General features: G+C 44.3%; 1 protein-coding gene across 1 annotated transcript in view; it reads left to right on the top strand.

Annotated features, from left to right (window-relative positions):
• Positions 1–8,990: 8,990 nt before the first annotated feature.
• The window catches only part of Colgalt2 (collagen beta(1-O)galactosyltransferase 2), a 104,207-nt gene continuing 92,217 nt past the window's right edge, over positions 8,991–20,980 (top strand). The window contains exon 1 of the mRNA XM_059280901.1: positions 8,991–9,262. Within this exon, the coding sequence (XP_059136884.1) occupies positions 8,991–9,262 (272 nt within the window). The remainder of the gene's footprint in view (positions 9,263–20,980) is intronic.

Here is a 20,980-nt window from a genome sequence, read left to right as displayed (position 1 = left end):
CGAAGCCCGCCCGGCCAGAAGCCGAGCCCGGCGCGCCGGAGTTCCGCTTCCCGCCGCGCACGCTGGGCGGAGAGTTAGGGCCACGCCCCCTGCCCAGGGGCGCTCGCACCTGCGCGGACGCGCTCTCCCCCCCCCCCCCCCCCCCGCTTTTCCCCCCTCCCCAAGCTGGGCAGGTTGGAGAGTGGAGGAAGTTCGCTAGTAATCGGAGCTCAGAGTCTTCAGCCCTTCGTTAAATCCGTAGTCTTGCTTAAGAAATGAAGGATTCTTTTTTTGTTGTTTTGTTTTTTTGTTTTTTGAGACAGGGTTTCTCTGTGTAGCCCTGGCTGTCCTGGATCTCACTCTGTAGACCAGGCTGGCCTCGAACTCACAGAGATCCGCCTGGCTCTGCCTCCTGAGTGCTAGGATTAAAGGCATGCGCCACCACCACCCGGCTCAAGAGATGAAGGATTCTTAAGTCCTCTTTGCCTTCAGATCCTGGACTTAAATTCCCCGAGAGCAGGAAAAGGCCCCATTCAATTCTCTACCGTCGAAATTTAAAATAAAAACATAGTTTTAGAGCAAACTCACCTTTCAAGATAAGTAGAAACGTGAGGGTTTGAACGACTGTTGAGAACTAACGTCAACACGTGACAGAAGCCAAAGATGAGACCTTCAGACTGATGAGTAGGACATGGTAAGTGGTTTGGATTTACCCTGAGTGAAAAAGGGAGCCCGTGGAGGTTTCTGGTACATGTTAACAGAATCCCTCGAGTAATGAGGACAGACTGGAGAGATCAAGGAGTGGTTACAAAGCCACTATATTAACCAAGACCAAAAAGGCTTCCAAAATGAAAAGTACCAGGCAGAGTACTTCAGTACTTCAGAACACAGTGGATTAAGAATCTTGTGTTGTGGTGGCCCGCGGCTTTAATCCCACAACTCAGGAGGCAGAGGCAGATGGATCTCTGTGAGTTCAAGACCAGCTTGCTCCACAGAGCGAGTTTCAGGATAGCCAGGGCTACACAAAGAAACCCTGCCTTGAAAGACCAAGAGAAGAGAAAGAATCTTGTGTTGAAATGGACAAGATTTCCATGTGACCGTTACAACCGTCAGCAATGAAGCACAACAAAACATATTTTCAATAGATGGAAATATCGAGAATCAAATTTCAGCAATAAACAAATAAATAAATATCCAAATGGCATTCTGTAACTGAAGATTACAATTGCAGAAATAAAGAGTTTCAGTGGGCGATTCTTGACAGCCAAAATGGAACTATGGAGGAAGAGGTAGGTGAAGCTGAAGATGGAAATCAGAGGTGAACAACTGAGTGAGATTTTATTTTTATAAGGGGTGGGAGGCAGCAAAGTGCCAGGCATGAGGAGAAATGCTCACAATCAGGCCTGAAGCTGGAGGACTGTGGTTCTGTGTCTACAGAGTGAGTTCTAGCTCAACCTGGGCTGTGAAACAAAACCTTAACACCATCAACAGACACACAGAGAATGAACAAAACCTTGAAGGTTGGCCACATATCAACGGACTAACACAGAGAAGGGAGTAAGGAAGGTTGAAGAAATGATGGCCAGATTTTTCACAATTTTAATGAAACACATTTAGCATTACAAAACGATAAATGAATATCAATTCAAAGAGACATGAGTTTGCGCTGTTCTAAAACTGTTGGAAAGAAAAAGAGAAAACCTTGAATGTATCAGAAAACTAAATGCAAGGAAACTCCACCTACAAAGATTCATAAATTGCCCTCGAATATGTTATATCTAGATAAAAATTTTTTCTTTGCCTCCCCAAAACAGCTATTGAGCCCCCTGCCAAAGCAAATAGTACTGAAATTAGGAGGCCACCAAACACTGACACTAATTCAAATGATTAGAAATGAATAAACCCTTCTCTCTGGCTCCTGAAGATTTCAATCAGTCAAGGAGTTAATAGCATTGGGTTCTAATCTGAGAAAGGGGATCCTGTAATTCAGGATGGAGATCTACAGAGATTAGCGCCTATGTGAATAAGACTCAAACATCTTCAAGGGAAGATTTTTCTACTTTATATTTAAAGGGTAAAGGGTGAGTAGATGAGTGGAGGGGAGAGAGAAACCTGAACAGGTAAAGAAAGCGCTAGAAACTTTTAAATGTAGATTAAATTCTGTTGTCTAGAAAAATAGTGATATATGCACACTTACATATCAAGTGCATCTGACTTTTAATTTCACTGTCTATCTAAGAGTTGGATAAAAATGGAATTTTTGCTGCCAGTTTAAGAAAAGAGGACTTTAAAGTAGGTCTTGCTGATTAGGAATGGCTGAGTACGAACAAGAAGAATTCAGGACTCTCAGAGAACCTAGCATTTAAAGCACAGAATCAGAAGGATCCATGTGGCAAGCTTAGAGTGAAATCTACCAGAAAGCAGGGTAGAGTTTCAGCTCTGATGGGCTACAGGAATTTTCCATTTGTAAATGCTTCAACAATTCATTAGATTAGAGTACTGAAGGGCTTAGAAGAAAAATTCGAGATAAGTAAGTAGCAGGGAATACGAGTCCCTTCTGAATATTACCTTTGGAGTCATCTGGCACTTGACGTGCTGGTTTCCCTGGTAGATATTTGAGCCAGACCATTTTATTCCTACAAAAACGAATCAGTAATATCTATGCAGGGATATTTAGTTAGTCTCGAGAGAGAAGGGCAGCACTAAGCTGTGATGCAGAGTGTTGAAGAGAAAGAAGAAAGGGCTTTTACATAACACTGTGTAAGACAGCAACCCCAAGTTTTAAAATAGCATTCTATTCTATTCTATTCTAGATCAGTTTTTTCTCATTAACTCTTCATATATGTGTATATATATGTACACAAATCATATGGCTGCTTATATTTCATTTTAAGGGCTATTTACATATAGAACAAAACAATAAAATAAAGTTTCTAGGATAAAAAGCAAGCAAAATGTTTTTGAACGACATTACTGAGGTTTTTAGAGATCATCAGACAAGGTTTAAATACATGGATAGAAAGACCATGCACCTGGAAAGGTTCAATATCACAAAGAAAGAAACATTTTTAAAATTGATCTGTAGAGTCTATCAACACCAATCAAGAACCCAACAGAGATTTTCCTAATAGTTGATGAACTGTTTCTGAAAAGTAGACATGAAGGATCCAAAGAATTTAAGAATTTTCTTACCATAAAACATGGAGTAACCTGCTTAAGGAAGTCTGCACTGAACAGAATGTGAACTGGATGTGTGTGTACTCCCAGCACTTGGGAAGCTGAAGCTGGAGGAATCTGAGTTTAAAGCCAGATGGAGAAACAGCGCAAATGGGCAATTCTCTAGATAAAGAGGTGCACAGATGCGTGCTGAAATAGTAACTGGTTTGTAAATATAAAAAGTTATCAAAATCAATTTAAAGTCCTCCAAACATCCCATCTCTGCTCTTGCTTACAAAATGGAGGAAGGATGTGTCATGTGATCAGAGGGGCTTAAAGTCTCACATCTGCAGGGCGGGTTTGGACAGGCTGGGAGGAAACCCAGGAAAGAGGTGATGTTACGGCCTTGAATCCAAAGGCAGTCTGGGAGCATAGCTTCTTCCTTGTTTTGGAATCCCATCCTTCCCCCTTGAGGCCTCTAACAGATTGAATGAGGCTCAGGCACAATACAAAGAGAAATATGCTTAGCTTAAAGTTTACCGAATTGATGGTTAATCATATCTAAAAGAAAAACTGCTTCACAGCAGTCTCTATACGGTTTGAACTAAATAATAGGGCACCCTGGCCTAGCTGTGCTGACACATAAAATTAATCCCGGGAAAAAGCATTCCAAACAAAATAAAGACACTGAGTAACCTGAAGCTCAGTCTGCTCATCCCTGGGGAGAAGAGTAAAGCATGTGACAAGAAGGGACACGCAGTGGGCTTCATGTTGGTGGCAATTATCTGCTTCCCAAGACAGGTGCTGGGCACTCAATTAATAATGTCGAAATTAGCACATTGTTTTTGGGATTATAGTTTAGTTTATACTATAGTTTGTGTTTAATAAATGCTTTACAGCACACAAAGGGATGATAGCTTGGTACTTTTGTAAATAAAGAGCTGTAGCTATACAAGCTAAAAGAATAGCTGGCTTTGAAAAAGCATCAGAATCAAGTCATAGCTCTCCAAACATCTCACCTCTAGCGCTTCAGTCACCATCTGCTTCCAAAGTGAGTTTTCAACCTCTCTAAAGAAAGCTGACTATAAACCCACACTACATACATGCAAATTGGAAACATGATATTAACATTATTCCAGGGACTGGAGAGATGGCTCTGTAAGTAAAATGCTTGCTGTCCAAGCAGGAGGCCCTGAGTCTGGGTCCTCAGCACCCATATAAAAGCTGGCAGAGCAGGATATAGCTGGAATCCCAGTGATGGGGGACTGAAAGGCTTGCTGGACAGCCAGACTAGAAGAAGGAGCAAATTCTGTGTTCAGTGGAGAGCAACTGAAACAGACAGCTGCTGTCAATCTCCGGCCTCCACATTCATTGGGGAAAAAAAATAGAAGAGCTAAGACAAGCTCTTAGGTAACAGGAGGAAATGAGAAGGTAAAAGACAAGCTCTTAGGTAACAGGAGGAAATGAGAAGGTAAAAGACAAGCTCTTAGGTAACAGGAGGAAATTAGAAGGTAATATGATATCTTAGTTTGAACTCACTTGGTTTGTGGTAAGATAAACAAATGACAAGTATTCCTTAAAGTAGGGGGATTTTAGTTTTAAAAGTTGAGTGGACATTGGCCATGAAAGAAAAGAAAGAAGAAAGAACCTTGTGGTGATATATTTTGTCCCCCAATATATTGCGCATCCTAATAAACTTATCTGGGGTCAGAGGACAGAACAGCCACTAGATAGACATAGAGGCCAGAAAATGGTGGCACACATGCCTTTAATCCTATCACTTGGGAGGCAGAGATCCATCCGGATTTCTGTGAGTGAGTTCAAAGCCACACTGGAAACAGCCAGGCATGGTGACTCACACCTTTAATCCTAGGAAGTGATAGCAGAAAGCAGAAAGGTATATAAGGCGTGAGGACCAAGAACTAGAGCTGGTTAAGCTTTTAAGCTTTTGAGCAACAGTTAGCTGAGATCCATTCAGATGAGAACACAGAGGCTTCCAGTCTGAGGAAACAGGATCAGCTGAGGAACTGGCAAGATGAGGTGGCTGAGGCTTGTTCTGCTTCTCTGATCTTCCAGCATTTACCCCAATACCTAGCTTCAGGTTTGTTTTTATTAATAAGACCCTCTAACAATTCGTGCTACAGAACCCTTCTAAAAGGTACCTATCACCACCACCCTTTGACCTCACCTGTGTCTGCTATAGCTGGAACATAGTTCTGCCATGGTGCTTCTAGTAGATGTTTTACTTAGTGTCTTCCACAAGCTGGTGAACCTCTGAGAGTGAGGATAGTACTATAGGAGGAGGGAGGTAGAGTAGATTTTTTTACCCATTAGTTAAGTATAAACACCACAGAGAAGGGTTAGGGCAGGAGACAAGATTCTGAGAATGAAATTGCCCTGCAGACTACATGGACCAGGTAAAATGGAGAACATATGGGAATGACTGAGACAGAAACCGGTACCAGGAGTGGGGTATTGGTGTGTTAGGCCTGACCATGCTGTTTGTTGGAAGACTATGGAAGACTTTGAGACTTTGGACTGGAAAAGTGGTTGGACATTTTAAGCAGGGATTACTGGGCCATCCTAGTAGGAACGTGGAAGATGGTGACAGCAATATAAATGATGATGACCTGGATCAAGAAGTTTCAAAGGGGGGAAATATCAGTAAGTAGCCTAGAGACCATTCTTATGATATTTTGCCAAAGAATTTTTGCCTTTGTCCAAAAAAAGTCTTCCTGAGGTTAAATTGAAGAGTTTTGGACTAATGGCATTGGCAGAGATTTCAAGATAGTCTAGTACTGACTGTGTCCTATGGATATTAGTAGTCACTCTCATGCAAGTCTATAATGAAAAGGAGCAAGCGGAGCAAGGAAAAATATAAAATACAGAGTTTGAGGAGAAAAGGGGCACCAGGAAATGTAATATAGAAGTCCCAGGGCTCAAGGAGATAAATTTAAAGAAAAGTCTGCTGCTAAATGGAATAAAGGGAGTAGTGACCCCAGGGCAAAATCCCACCCAGCTAAGCTTTCAATTTGTGCAAAGGAATTAAAGAAAAGCCTAAGAAGCAAAGGGAGCCATCAACAACAGAAAGCTGATGCAAATGTAATGTTACAAGGGGACAAGTTCCATTCCCATCAGACATCAGAACTTGGCAGCTTTGGCCACTTGGCTGTGGCTTTAGAGTCAAGAATGTAAGATGGGGCACGTGGAATCTTCCTCCATGGCTAAGGAAAGCTGCTGAGGCCAGGAATGTGTGAGGGATGTAACTGTGTGGAGGCTCAGAGAGGCCATCGAGTGAAGCTGTGATGTGAGACCCCAAGATGCTGGAGATCATGGGATGCCTGCCAAGGAGAGCTGCTGACCGGATGTAGAGCCAGTCCAAGTGAGAGAAGTATGTTATACTCTCAACAAAGCTGGGGAATTGGAGATCCAAAGAGCACTTTGACATCAGACTTGGAGATACAGAATTTGGAGTTTGCCCTGCTGGTTTTAGGTCTTGCTCTAATCCAGTATCTCCTTATCATGCTCCCTTTGCTCCCTTTTGGATTGGCAATATATATTCTGTGCCATTGTATGTTGGAAATATGTGGTTTGATTTTTACAGGGTGTTACAGTTAAGAGGTTGCTTTGAGTCTCAGAAGAGACTTTGAATTTCAGACTTTTAAACAGTCTTGAGACTGTGGAAGATTATGGGGACTTTTAAATTGGACTAAGTGCATTTTGCATTATGATATGGCTATAAGCCAGGCCAGGGAGTGGAATGTGGTGGTTTGAATATGAATGGCTCCCATAGGCTCATATATTTGAATGCTTAGTCACCAAGGAAGGGAACTGTTTGAAAGGATTAGAAGGATCAGGAGGCCTTGTTGGAGTAGGCATGGCCTTGTTGGAGGAAGTGTGTCATTGGGGACAGGCTTTGAGGTTTCAGAAGCCCATGCCAGAGGTTCTCTCTCTCTCTGCCTGTGGATCAGGATGTAGCTCTCAGCTACTTCTCTAGCACCACATCTGCCTGCTACCATGCTCCCACCATGATGATAGCATTAAACCTCTGAAACTGGAAACAAGCTCCCAGGTAAGTGTTGCCTTGGTCATGGTATCTCTTCACAGCAGTAGAACAGTGACTAAGACAGGAAGGGATTTGCAACCGAGTAGAAATCTGAAGATGTCAAGGAGTGGAGCTTACATAAGAGGTCTGGAAAGCTGAGAGCCAAAAAAGAGTTCACCGCACTCATTTCTAAGTACCAGCATGGTACTGTCTCAGTGGAGAGGGCTGGCCGAAGTCACACTTGGCTGAGGCAGGAGAAAGGGAGAGGAAGAAGCAGAGGAAGGCAGTGCTGACTCCTCTTTCAAGGAGCTTGACCAACAGAGGGCCACAAAAGTTATTATCGTTGTTGTTTGAGGAGCAAAGTCTTACACAGCCCAGATTAGACTCGATTGTGATATGGAGCTAAGATGACCTCTACTTCCTTAGTGTTGGGATGGGAAGCCTGGCCGCCATGTCTACCTATGTTTATAATAAGATACTTTAAAGGATGTGAGAAGGGGCTAAGTTTTAGATTAAGGGAAGGGAGCTGCCACAAATGGAGCAGTGGAAGGTTCGTAGAGCAGAGAAGAGCAAGTTGAGGCCTTCCGAGAGTTGTGGAGAAGGAACAACACAACCGCTAAAAAGATGATGCGTCAGAGCTGAGGGCTGGCTGACCCGGCAGTGATGGTCGTGAACTTCCGGGGTCCGCAGTTCGGCCTGCACACAGATCAAACGCTGTGCTTTCCATGCCACAGTTACTCTGGTCCCTGAGTTATCTTCAAGAGTAAATGATCTCTAGCTGAGAATCGGAGCGGTTTCACTTTGTCCGCTGATTGCTGATTGTCGTCACCCTTTCTTCTGCCCTTTGTCCTCTGTTCCCTTTGACGTGTGGATCTCTCCACTCTTGTCAGTTTGGTTCATTGTGGGGGAGGGAGCATGTGAATCTCTTTTTCCACACCTCCTCACTTAGAAAGGGGCTCCTGGGGCTGGAGAGATAACCCAGCTGTTTATAGAGTTCCTACTGAAACCTTTATTGGAAAAAAAAAAAAAAAAAAAAAAAAAAAAGAAAGAAAAAAGAAAGAAAGAAAGAAAGAAAGAAAGAAGCTCCAGAGTAGTGTTCATTAGGACCTTTTATTTTCAGGGTTCTGACTTGAGGTCTAAAATTCTCCAAGCCTTCAAATTCGGTGTTAGGATTCCTGTTTACCCCGTTAAGAGTGAATTTCAGGAGTTGTGTGTCTGAAACACAAGCATTTTGCCTCTGTGGAAGCTATAACATTGTTTCTCGAAGTCCTGGGTAGTTATGGAGACGTCCCATTTGAGAACTCTAATCTGTCAATAGGTGCATTATGAAACCCTGGATCCATCGCGTCACTATGAAGGACTTCAGACTGCGGTTTGCAAAAGCAGAATAAATTTTCTTGGGGTTGGTACCGTTATGTACACACACACACACACACACACACACACACACACACACACACACACGCCCATTGGCAGACAGGGTCACACCTCACGGCTCTGGAGGAAGCCGCAGACCTCAGCTGTGCAAGCGCACCCGGGACCAGGGGAACTTTCCGTGGAACTCGGGACGAACAGGCTCACGGCGGCGGCGACCTGTCCGTTCGGCGGGGCGGAGCGCGGGGCGAGTGCGAGCGGCGGGGAGCCGGTGTGCGGAGGACTCGGGCCGGGGACTGGGCGGCGGCGCGTCCCGCGAGCAGCAGAAGTCGGTGCCCGTGCGCGCTCCCGCCGACCCGGGGCCAGCCGCATCCCCGGCGCCAGCCGCATCCCCGGCGCCCCCGGCAGCATCGCCGCCTCCGGCCAGCCGCGGAACATGGCCGCGCGCCGCGCCACGGTCGCCAGGGCGCTGCTGCTGCTGCTGCTGCTGCTGTCCTCCGCCCTGCTCCGCCGCGGCTGCCGGGCGCGCTTCGCTGCCGAGCCCGACTCGGAGGAGGACGGCGAGGAACCGGTGGCGTTCCCCGAGTCGCCCCTGCAGAGCCCCACGGTGCTCGTGGTGGTGCTCGCCCGCAACGCCGCGCACACGCTGCCTCACTTCCTCGGCTGCCTGGAGCGGCTGGACTACCCCAAGAGCAGGATGGCCATCTGGTGAGCGGGTTAGGGGTCCCGGGCCACCGGGAGGTCGAGGGCAGCCTGGAGAGCACGTACCCTCGCTGCCCGCGTGGGTCCTGGACTGGGCGGGTGGTGGAACCGGGAGGGAGGTTTGGGAACATAGGGGCGAGAATCCGGTGGCCTTGACTTTTCTCATCCCCCTCTTCTGCCTCACCATAAGGGACTTGAGGAGACCTCCTTAGGGAGACTTTCAAACACTCCCTCTAGAAGTTTCTTCTCAAGCTACGAAGTTAAGGGAGAGTGACTGTCTCCTCCAGATGTAGTCACAGAACTAACTTGGGCTGGCAAAGGGGTCCACAGAGGCTGGAGAGATCCAGAGAGAGGCTCCCCGATTTGCAGGTGCTAGACTCCCGCTCCCTGCTTAACTTGGCTCCTGGTTTTTCCCTGGGGTGTCTGAACCCAGGGATAGAGATTATGTCGCTTTGTTTGGAGTCTTTCCAACCACACCACACTGTGGACCGGTCTTCCTTGGGAGCTCCAGAAGGTCCCTGCCTGTTCAGCCTCCTGGGACACATTCCCGGTGCAGATGTAAACTGCTGTGAGGTACTCGGGGTTTCTGCTGGGGCGCGAGGAAGCCGCTTTAGGGGTGGATAAACAGCCAAGTTTTGTCAGCTTGGTCTCTTTTGTGTTTGTGGTGGGTTAGGACAGGGGAACCACTGGAAGTCTGTCCCCTTGCTCCTGTAGACCTCAGTCCGGGTTCCACACTTTGAAATCCAAGCATTAGTGGGAGAGTTGACCAGGGGAGCTCTTGGTGGTCTGTTGAGGAAGTAAAAGCTCGCCAGGGAAGCCATCAGATTGGCAGACCAGCCTCTCATCCCTGAAAATAACAGCTCAGGTCACCCTGGAAGGTTTTAGAAGGGAGCTGTCCCAGACAAGACACATCTTAAAGCAGAGATGGGCAGGGAGAGGAGGAAGGAATTGGCAGGCTAACAGCACCTGGTAGGAGAGGTACCGAGGTGAGAAAACAAACAAGAAGCACACAGTACAGCACTGTGGGCACACTGCTTCGCTGTACCCCCTGCCAGACGTGACTGCTTCCACGGAGAAGAGCGGGTTGTGTGCAAAGAGAGTGGGAATGTTGGTGAGCCAGGCTTGCACCCGGCGTGCGTGTGTGTGTGTGTGTGTGTGTGTGTGTGTGTGTGTGTGTGTGTGTTAACCACTTCCATGCCAGAAGAGTTTCAAATCTCAAGTCTCTTTCTGATTTTTTGCAAAAGAAATCTTCTACATATGGTTTTGGTTTTTTATGCGCTATTTAATTTTTTTTTAAAACCTTACAGTATTTACCAGAAGTTAGGAAGAAGAGAAGGGAGTACTGAGACTCACTTAAGGCCATAGAATTAACAGCTGGTGTGTTGACAAAAACAATGTAAGGAAAGAAGAACTCACAGTTCAGGGTGTGGGTCACCATGGGGAGGGAGGCTTGGCTGAAGAGGGCCCATTGTATCCGTAGTCAGAAAGTAGAGGAATGGATGTTATCTCCTTTTCACTCTGTCCAGGACCACCAATCATGGAACAGTACTGCATGTAGTCGGGGTAGTTCTTCACACTCCCTTCATAGACACACTCTTCATAGACACACCCTTTATAGATATACCCTTCATAGACATACCTTTCATAGACACACCTTTCATAGACATACACTTCATAGACATACCCTTCATAGACATACCCTTCATAAGACACACCCACAAGTGTCTTCCCTTGGTGATTTTAGATCCAAATCTAATCCAGCTGGCAATGAACATTGGCCACCACAACTAATAAAGCTCAAATCTGACCCACAAGTTTGTGTACAGAGTGTACAGCTCTTTAGAAGGTAGGAAGACTTGGAATATGAGAAAAGCAAAATTTACAGACACTTATAAATACAAATTAGCATATCCAAGTTGTTTCTCAATAGCTTGATATGTGGTTTTGGACCACATGCTATAGAATCCAGAGATGTTGATTTTTCAATGTTGGCCTCTCTAAGCCTCCATTCAGGGACACCCCTGCTATATGTCTGGCCTCAGTGACTTTCTGTAGTTGCAGAGGAAAGTTCCATTACACCTTTCTTCTGTCCTTGACTCTAAAGCCAGAACCACATGGCCAAAGTTGCCAAGTTCTGCTGTTTACTGGGGCTGGAACGTGGGCCCTTCATTGAATTATATCTTCATCAACTTTCTGTTTTTGATAGTTTCCTTCACAGCCTAAGCTTGCATGTCCTGAAACTTGCTCTGTAGACCAGACTGGCCTTGAACTCCGAGATCTTTTAATTATATCTTCACCAGCTATCTGTTTTCGATGATTTCCTTCATTACCTAAGCTTGGCTGTTCTGGAACTTGCTCTGTAGACCAGGCTGGCCTCAAACTCAGAGATCTGCCAGCCTCTGCCTTCCCAGTGCTGGGATTAAAGGTGTGTGCCACTACAGCCTAGTGGCTTTTCTTTAATTCCTTTTCACAAATTGGAAATTTAACTGGGTGGGATCTTGTCCTGAGGTCACCTCTCCCTATATTCCATTTCTTAATCTGTTTATCTCTTTGAACATAGGACTTAGTTCCATTCCACTTCCTGGTGCTCCTTTTCTCCTCAAATATTTTTCCTTGCTCAGCTTGCTTCTTTTTATTATGTATCTTCATTAGAATTAACATTAGTAACCACACAACAGAGTCTATACTAGGCTGTTTTGAGATTTTCTCTGCCAAGAGAATTAATTCAAAACTCTTAACTTTAGCCTCAGGCAAAATTTTTGGACAAGGGCCAAAAACAGCCACATTCTTCACCAAAATATCATGTGGTGATATATTGCGTACCCTAATAAATTTGCCTGAGGATCAAAGGACAAAGCCAGCCACTAGATTAGACGTAGAGGTCAGGCAGTGGTGGCACACACACCTTTAATCTCAGCACTTGAGATCTCATGACTTTGCTTGGGAAGCACACACAACTTTAATCCCAGGAAGTAATATGGCAGTGTAGAGAAAGGTATATAAGGCGTGAGGAAACAGGAACTCACTTTCTCTTTAGGCTGAGGATTTTGTGGAGGTAAGAACTAGTGGCTGGCTGTTCTGCTTCTCTGATCTTTCAGCCTTCATCCTGATATCTAGATCTGGGTTTTTTTTATTATTATTATTAAAAGGACATCTAAGATTTGAACAACAATATCAAAAGAACAATTTCTAGGCAACATATTAAAATTCTTCTCCCACGAAACATCTTGAGCCAACCCCCAACAGTTCAAATTGTTATCAGCATCATTGTCTTCCATGCTCTTACTAGTATGGCCCATTAAGCAGTGATTAAAACCTTCCACTGCTTTCCTAACCCAAAGTACTAAAGTCGAAATTCCTCAAAACAAGAACATAGTCAGGCTTATCACACCAATATCCCATTCCTGGTACCAACTGCTGTCTTAGTTAGGGTTTCTATTCTGCCTTAGTGTGTTTCTAACACTATGACTATGGGAACACTTATAAAGGAAAGCATTCAATTGGGGCTCCCTTACAGTTCAGTTGTTCAGTCCATTATCATCATGGTGGGACATGGCAGCATGCAGGCAGACTTGGTACTGGAAAAGCAGCTAAGAGTCCTACATCTTGTAGGCAACAGGAAGTGGTCTGAGACACTAGGCTATATCTGGAGCATATATGAGACCTCAAAGTCTTCCTCCACAGTGACATACTTTCTCCAACAAGACCACACCTCCTAATAGTGCTACTCCCTTTGGGAGCCATTTTCTTTCAAACTACCCCAGCCAGCATGAGAAGACTGAGGAAGATGCCCAAGACTTGGATGAGGAGATCAGCAATCTTTGCATTAGTCTCTGGAGACTCTTGTCTTAAGAAGTTTGGTTCTATCTTAGAAGCCCTGTGTAATGCCTTAAATAACAACAAAAATGCCAGTTCTTAGGGGACCAGAGATATGGCTCAATGGTTAAGAGCATTTGCTGCTCTTGCAAAGGACTAAACTGGAGTTCAGTTCCCAGCACCATGTCAGACCATTGGCAACCACCAGAAACTCTAGTCCCAGGGGATCCAATGCTCCCTTCTGCCCTCTGCAGACACTCACATACATGTGGGTATAAATACACAGAGATGTGGACAAATGAATAAATATTAAATCTGTTTAAAAAGTCAATTTTAAAGTATTCTTTTCTAATGTATAAGTACTTCCAATCAATTAGATATAATTGAATAAAGTTGAATTATAAATATTTAATTTATAAAATTATAAAAATAAAATAATAAAACTGAATAAAGTGTGGCTCCCCAAACACTACTTTTTTCATAGGACATAGTAACGTGATTGGTATGGTATAGATGTTGCTGACGAGGCTGGGGGAGAGGTGAAAAGATTTCTAAATCAGGTTGGAGTGCATGTGTAACCATGAAGGCTTTTAGAGAAGTTGATAGTAAGTTTGAACTGAGTTTTGAAGGATAAATAGGAATTCTCCTGGAAAGGAAGTCTTCCAGAAGGAGAGAACAAGGAGACAAGACAGCTAGGAGCATTGACATTCAGAAGAATGTCAGAGCTTCCATTCAGAAGAATTACAGCCGGTGACCAGTGTAATGACTGCTGGCCTCCAGATGCACATTCTACCAGAGTCTCTTGGGAAATGCCAGCTTTTGGACCGGCATTTGTCTTTGAAGGTTCTAAAGGGTTCTAAGTTATAACCTAGACCATGTTTCAGTGGGATGTTGATGCGTTTATCTAATTATTCTTTATCATTAAAAAATTGGGAGTCAAATATCAGGGTAAGAACCTGAATGATTAGAGAAGCAATCAGTGACCTCCTTTCTCTTCTGTTCCTCCATCCAAAAGGACTGAGATCCTCTCTAGGCCCTGCCCTATTACTTCCTGTCTCTCTATCTGCCCTCAGTCTTCCAAAACCTCTATGGTTCATTTTGGTCAGCTAGTGTCTAGCTCTGTCCTCTGATTCAAAGCAAGCTTTATTGTCAGAATGCGATCAAAATACCACACAACAGGATGCTTTTACCAGTTGCTTCCTTCTTGACAATTAAACCCAAGACCTACTCAGTATGCCAAACAGGATGTCTACTCTGCAAGGCTATGCATACCAACTTCAAAAATGGCCATGAGCTGCTGAGAACATTCAAGCATCTGCTGAGAACATTCAAGCAAGCATCACTGAGTAGCGTCTGGGATGCTAGTTTTCTCTGAATCACATTTCGGTAACTCAGTGTAGACTCACTCTTCTCCTTCATCCTCTGCTGAGGGCTGGAAGAACATGGGACAAGATTTCTTTCCCAGGTCATTAAAGGTCAAGACATTCCACACTAGCTCACAGTGTCATTGAGAGTCTGGCCCATGGACCACACGCAGACTTCCTTGCCATGTGATTCCCTTACACAATTTCCTAGAGCTGATCTATACTGTACACACAGGTGGGATGGGTACCAACAAACCGGTGAAATGCATTTACGTTGATGAGCATCAAGATTTGGGGGTTCAGGGTTGACTGAACATTGGAAAGGTTCTAGTTCAGAGATACTTCACAGAAGCAAAAGGGAAAATTCTTTTCCTTCTCTGGTGTTATCTCAAAACTCAACAAACGACTTGATTTTCTTTAATTATCACAAGCTGGGATCAGAAACAAGGCAGGGATTTTGTATGCACTAAAACATGCAGTATGTGTGGAGACACAGGAACTGGGAGGCTTTGTGACATGAGGAGGCAGTGTGCTTCGATGCCTTCTCTTTAATTCAGTGGTGCCATGAGCAAGTGGCCAGAGCAAGAGAGGGAAAGACTGACGTCCTTCCATTTTCCAGAGCTGTGATTTGGGTAAGGAAGGCCCATGTACCAGTAGCAAAAAATGAAAAGGGCACATTTGACCCAAAAGAAGAAATACTTGATCTAAAAAAAGGCCTTAAGTTTATCATTTGGAGAGCCTAGGATGCTTGTGGGGAGACAGTCCCAAGGCAATAGCTCCTGTGTGATTGTGGAACCATTTAGGCATTTCATCTGGCAGAATGATGTTATACTAAACTGAGAACCATTTTTTTATGGTTTTAAATAAAGTGATGAGATTTTGTTGACATAAATATGTAGTGATGGGCCTCTGCTTGTTCTGAGGAGCTGATGCCAATGTTTTGCCTTCTACTTTATCTCTACATTGTTTGGGGATTATGTGGAATTTACTTCCATATTTTAATAGCCAAGCAAGAGCATTTTGGCAGATGCTCAACTAGATACACTCGTGTAAGTGTTTATAAAACGTCCCGAACTGCTATAGTTTTTAGCATCCGGGATAGAGATGATGTCATCATTTGCCAGGAGTTTGGCATGCACTGTTATCCCTCCAAAGACAAGTTTCAGCCTACAGTGAAAATACGTGGTTCTTAGTGGTTTTTTTCTCTGCCTTTCTCTTCTTTTTCTTATTTTTCCCAACATGGTAACTTGGAACAGGTCCAAGGATTTTATAAATCAGAATTAGGCAGACTGGGGCTTACATCTTCTGTGCCATCGTGAGCATATTTCACTATCTCACTTCATATAGGAGGACACGGTGCACAGAGAATGGCAATGCCTTGCTGAATGTCACAAGGCCAGCACATGGTGAAGTCAGCATGTGAGCCAGGTGACTGACGTGCCACACAAAGTGCTCACGGTCTGCTTAAGAGCAATAAAGGGCCCGTTAGATCTCCTTTCTGCTTCTGTCAGTTGACCCAGCCTGGGAAGATAAGCGCACCAGTGTTTCCTTCCAGTGAGGACTGTCTCTTCTGCTTGAATGACACCGGGGCTCCCTGGTTCCTTCCAGTGAGGACTGTCTCTTCTGCTTGAATGACACCGGGGCTCCCTGGTTCCTTCCAGTGAGGACTGTCTCTTCTGCTTGAATGACACCGGGGCTCCCTGGTTCCTTCCAATGAGGACTGTCTCTTCTGCTTGAATGACACCGGGGCTCCCTGTTTCCTTCCAGTGAGGACTGTCTCTTCTGCTTGAATGACACCGGGGCTCCCTGGTTCTCTTCCAGTGAGGACTGTCTCTTCTGCTTGAATGACACCGGGGCTCCCTGGTTCTCTTCCAGTGAGGACTGTCTCTTCTGCTTGAATGACACCAGGGGCTCCCTGGCTCTCTTCCACTGTCCTGATCATTTTCGTCACTTAGCTCAGGCACCGACTAGTTACTGAGCTCAGCTCGATTTTAGAAGATTCCACAGGAGCAAAATAATACTAAAAGACATGTGTGTGCATATGGATGCAAGTCACTGCCTGCAACCAAAAAGAAGTCTCCCAAGCATGACTATCAGCAGTAATTAAAACAGAACTTTGCACATGTCTGTTGGCTGCGTTTTAGGTCCCTGCTGCTAAAGCAGTCCATTTTTCCAGCTTCTTCGGTGGGTGGTCCTTAGATTTGCTTGTCCCATAAACTCAGTTTTCTTTGCAATGTTTGGAGAAACCTGTCAACCTTGCTCCCAAACTCCAATTTTAAAATACGATTGGCTTTCTGAACTCTGCGCTCCTTTGAATGAAAACTGAAGTAACAAATGCATGCCTCCAATCCCATTGCTCCGATGATGACACACTGTCTGCGGCAATAGATAGGTCCCTAAATTGTCCCCATCCTGTCTCATTGAGTTGCATGCATGTGGACTCCAAAGCACAGGGCAGGTAAGGAATTTCCCCCAGTAAGTTATATAGCGAATGACGTGACGAGATCATCGATTTCCGCTTTTAAACCCTGAGGGCCTGTTTCAGTGTTCTTTACGTCATAGCATGCCTCTCCTGGTTTGTGAATCGTGCCAGTTATCCTAAGAAGGGGTTAATTTTACAAATGTACCTTCAGGTCTTCATCCAAGTGATTCCACCTCTGCTTTCCTTTGCCACTCTCGGGTCACAGGCATGTGCTTCTCAGAGTCCTCCTGCTTGGCTGTCTCCTGTGGCTGTCGACACGAACAATGGAAGCTCTGTAGCCTGGAATGCTGTCGGCTGCGCTGTGGTCCCTTTCCCAACACTTAAATGTGCACATGGGCCATTTCACTGTGTGTACTGTCCCCGCTCTGCAGAGCAGTATAGTAGGACCATTATGGGGGTTTCGCGGGGATGATAGTAGGGGACTATAAAAGGTTGTTTCTACACATTTCTTCACAATACGTAACATTATACAGTGCAGTCAGAGAGAAGCTGTGAGCCTATAACGTATTTGTTAGACTGCTCTCCTGTTACCACTTTATGAAGAGATTTCACTGTGTGTATTTAAACTGTAGCCATAACTCATCAAGAGCTACAAATTTAATGGCTCTGACATTTTTTACTTTCAAAGGAGTGGCTTGTTAATTTAATTACATTTATGTTAACATCTAAAAAACTAGTGATTTAAAAATTATATCTGAGGCTGGAGCAATGGCTCGTTGGTTAAGAGCAAGTACTGCTCCGTGCAGAGGACCCAAGTTCAGTTCCCGCAGCCCTCACTTTGGGAGGCTCAGAACCATCTGTAATTCCAGCTCCAGGGGATCTGACACCCTCTTCTGGTCTCTGAGGGCACTGCACTCATGTACAAACCCCACCACCATACACATATACACATAATTTAAGATAAAAATATCTCAAAAGGTTGACTTCCTTAGAACTCTTATATATATATATATATTTTGGTTTTTCGAGACAGGGTTTCTCTGTGTAGCTTTGCGCCTTTCCTGGGACTCACTTGGTAGTCCAGGCTGGCCTCGAACTCACAGAGATCCGCCTGGCTCTGCCTCCCGAGTGCTGGGATTAAAGGCGTGCGCCACCACCGCCCGGCCCTGAACTCTTATATATTTACCGAATAATAGTGTGATAACTTTTCTCTTAGACTTTTTTTCTTTTATAAGATAAAATGCAAGCCTCCCATAGTAAAACCATCAATGTGTGTAGGAATGCAATGAAATAAATCTCTCTTCTACTTTATACCACCTCCCAGCGGAGAGCAATGAGAATGTTTTGCATATTTGCCTAGAAACTGTCAATATATGTGCATATTTTGACCCAAATATAGATGCTGCCTGTATCCTGCATAAAGATGATGTTTTGAAATCCATTTTTTTAAATCATCAGGATCTTTAAACACTGATAAGGCACCACAGTACTTTCCAGTGGCCAAAATTAAATCAGTTTTAAAACCAGTGTTTCATGGAGTTACATCCCCCCCACCCACCCACACCCCGCTTTCTTGTCTGACTCTTTGTCCTCTAGAAGATCTGCCCCTAATCACCATTTTTAAAACATGTAAAAACTTTTACTATTTTATGCACATGAATGTTTTGCCTGTGTGTATGTCTGTGTACCACATGTGTGCTTGGTATCCTCAGAGGCCAGGAGAGGCCCCTGGAACTGGAGTTACATATGGTTGTGAGTTACCATGTGGGTGCTGCGACTCAGCCCCCTGTAAGAGCAGCCAGTATTCTTAATCACTGAGCCATCTCTCCAGCCCTCTTAATCAATCTTTAAAGAGTACTTTTGTAATTTTTCATAATTGTACATAAATTAAAAATTCGTCTCTGAATTCTATATATCATAAATATATGTTTACAATGTTTGGTAAGTGCGTGTGCCTGTGTAGTGAATACTTGACCTTGCCAGCTCTGTATTTCTCCACAACAGTTACGGAGGCTGACTAGACTCTGTTCCATGAACTTTGTCCAGGCAGCCAAGTTCCCATCAGCCCCACACCAGATGAGTTTGCAATAAGCCCCTGCTGTGTCTTTGACTTGATGTACCTGACCTCTGTTGGTATTTGGGTACTCCCTCCTCAGGCTAGGACCCAAGTAGTAACCACTGGGAACTAGATGGCTTGGCGAGTGGCCATGGGGTGACCTAGTGGTAAATAAATCAGAATTATATTACTTTTCCTTCTGCTCTCCATTCTTCTAGTAGGAAAGCTGTGTTAATGTTCATAACGTTTTTTTTTTAAATCTTGTTATAGGTAATAATTGAAAATCCATGCAGAATTTACACAGAATGGCTATAGTTACTTTAGGGGAACATGCTGCCCTGTAAAAACTGCATTTGTTGTTGGTGACATTAACCAAGGTCTCTCACATGAGCTAAACTTTAGATTTGGCCAGAAAGTACTTCTTTTCTTCTTCAGGAACACCATATGTGCAAAGGTTTTTTTTTTCAGACTCGAACTTTGATGGTCTGCTAAGGCTAAACTCAGGGCTTTGTAACAAGTTCATTTCACTGAATTTATAATTGTTACTATTATTTTAGCTGTTTGGCAAATTCAACAAGCTGATGGCTGTCTCCTGCCTCGTTGAGATTTTGTTGTTCTATAAACATAATACAGAAATAACTTTCTCCCTCCTGTGCTCTCAGATTCACGTTTGAGGATACCTGAGAAAGCATGCATTCAGAAGCATGGAAAGCATAAGTAACGACCCTAGATGCCAAGCTCCCCGGATGAGGCAGAAAGCTCGCCTGCAGCAGGGCTTCAGCTCAAGGATTTTTATGAGTATCTGGGTTCAGTGGCGTGTTGGCTGTGTTAGAATACGTCGTTTCCTTCCAGGTTCAGTTACTTTAAAGTCAGCTGAGAGGCGTACACCAGGCTGGAGAAAGGCTTCTTAAGTTGAGATTTCCCCAATTTGGCTACTAGCTAACAAATACTAATACTAATGTTAATATTACTACTACTAATAATAATGAAAATGAATGAGACTACAGTACATGCATTTTAGACATTAGGATTTTTGTTTGTTTGGTTGGTTTTGTTATTTTGGTTTTTGGTTTTTTTCAAGACAGGGTTTCTCTGTGTAGCCCTGGCTGTCCTGGAACTCACTCTGTAGACCAGGCTGGCCTCGAACTCACAGAGATCCGCCTGCCTCTGCCTCCCGACTGCTGGGATTAAAGGCGTGTGCCATCACCACCCGACTGACAATAGGATTCTTAGGACAGTATAAGGCTCTTTTTAGTTTCTCTCTTGAATGTGACTGTCCATGTTTTGGAGAGGGAGGGTAGAGGGCAATTACAAACTTGTTCTCATAGGTGACAGATGTGACATAAACCAGAGGACTCTAAGATGCACAATGATTAGTATTCTCCCTGAAAGTTCCAGTGAGAAACTGCTCCTTTTTAACATCTTGAGAAATGAAGAATTTTGTAGACACTTAACAGTGGAAGTTAAATTCCTGGGCTATCTGTGAAAAATGTGTTTGTAGACATTTGGGGCCCGGGCATTCCCAACACAGAGTGCCTTGCTGGGTTAATAGAAGGCTTTTTAGTTTCTTGGTGGCCAGCCAGCCTCATAATCTTGGCCAAGTGGCACACACCACAGTGATTATGGTGTAGCCCCGCCAAGACAGTGGAAAATCAATGCCAAGTGGGATCAGGATTCCTCATGTCGTCACTGCACCATTGAAGAACCAGCTTGTAAGCAGCTTCTGCATGGCTGCTCTCCCTCTGCAAATGCAGGCTGAGTGGAGAGCGCCCAGGCAGACAGACTGTGTCTTGTTTAGGGTGGATTTTGTGGAGCTAACACGAAGGCTTGAAACAGCTAGCATTGAAAATGTCTTAGAGAATTATCATCCTCCTCTCTAGCCTTTCTCAGTCTTCCTAGATTTCAGACTTTCCTAAGCACACTAAGTTCCATGGTTCAGTTTTCACTTTAGCAAGATCATCTGTGGATATCTAAGCCAACAGGTTAATAATTATAAATATTAAGGAACCAGGAAGACAAGAGCAAACCCGCCCCTAGGTTTGTATAAAGAAAGGAGTAATGAAAAG

Source organism: Peromyscus eremicus, chromosome 15 (genome assembly GCF_949786415.1).
Source record: "Peromyscus eremicus chromosome 15, PerEre_H2_v1, whole genome shotgun sequence".
Taxonomy (NCBI): Eukaryota; Metazoa; Chordata; class Mammalia; order Rodentia; family Cricetidae; genus Peromyscus; species Peromyscus eremicus.
The sequence above is the reverse complement of the archived record's forward strand: the minus strand, read 5'-3'. Positions and strand labels throughout refer to the sequence as shown.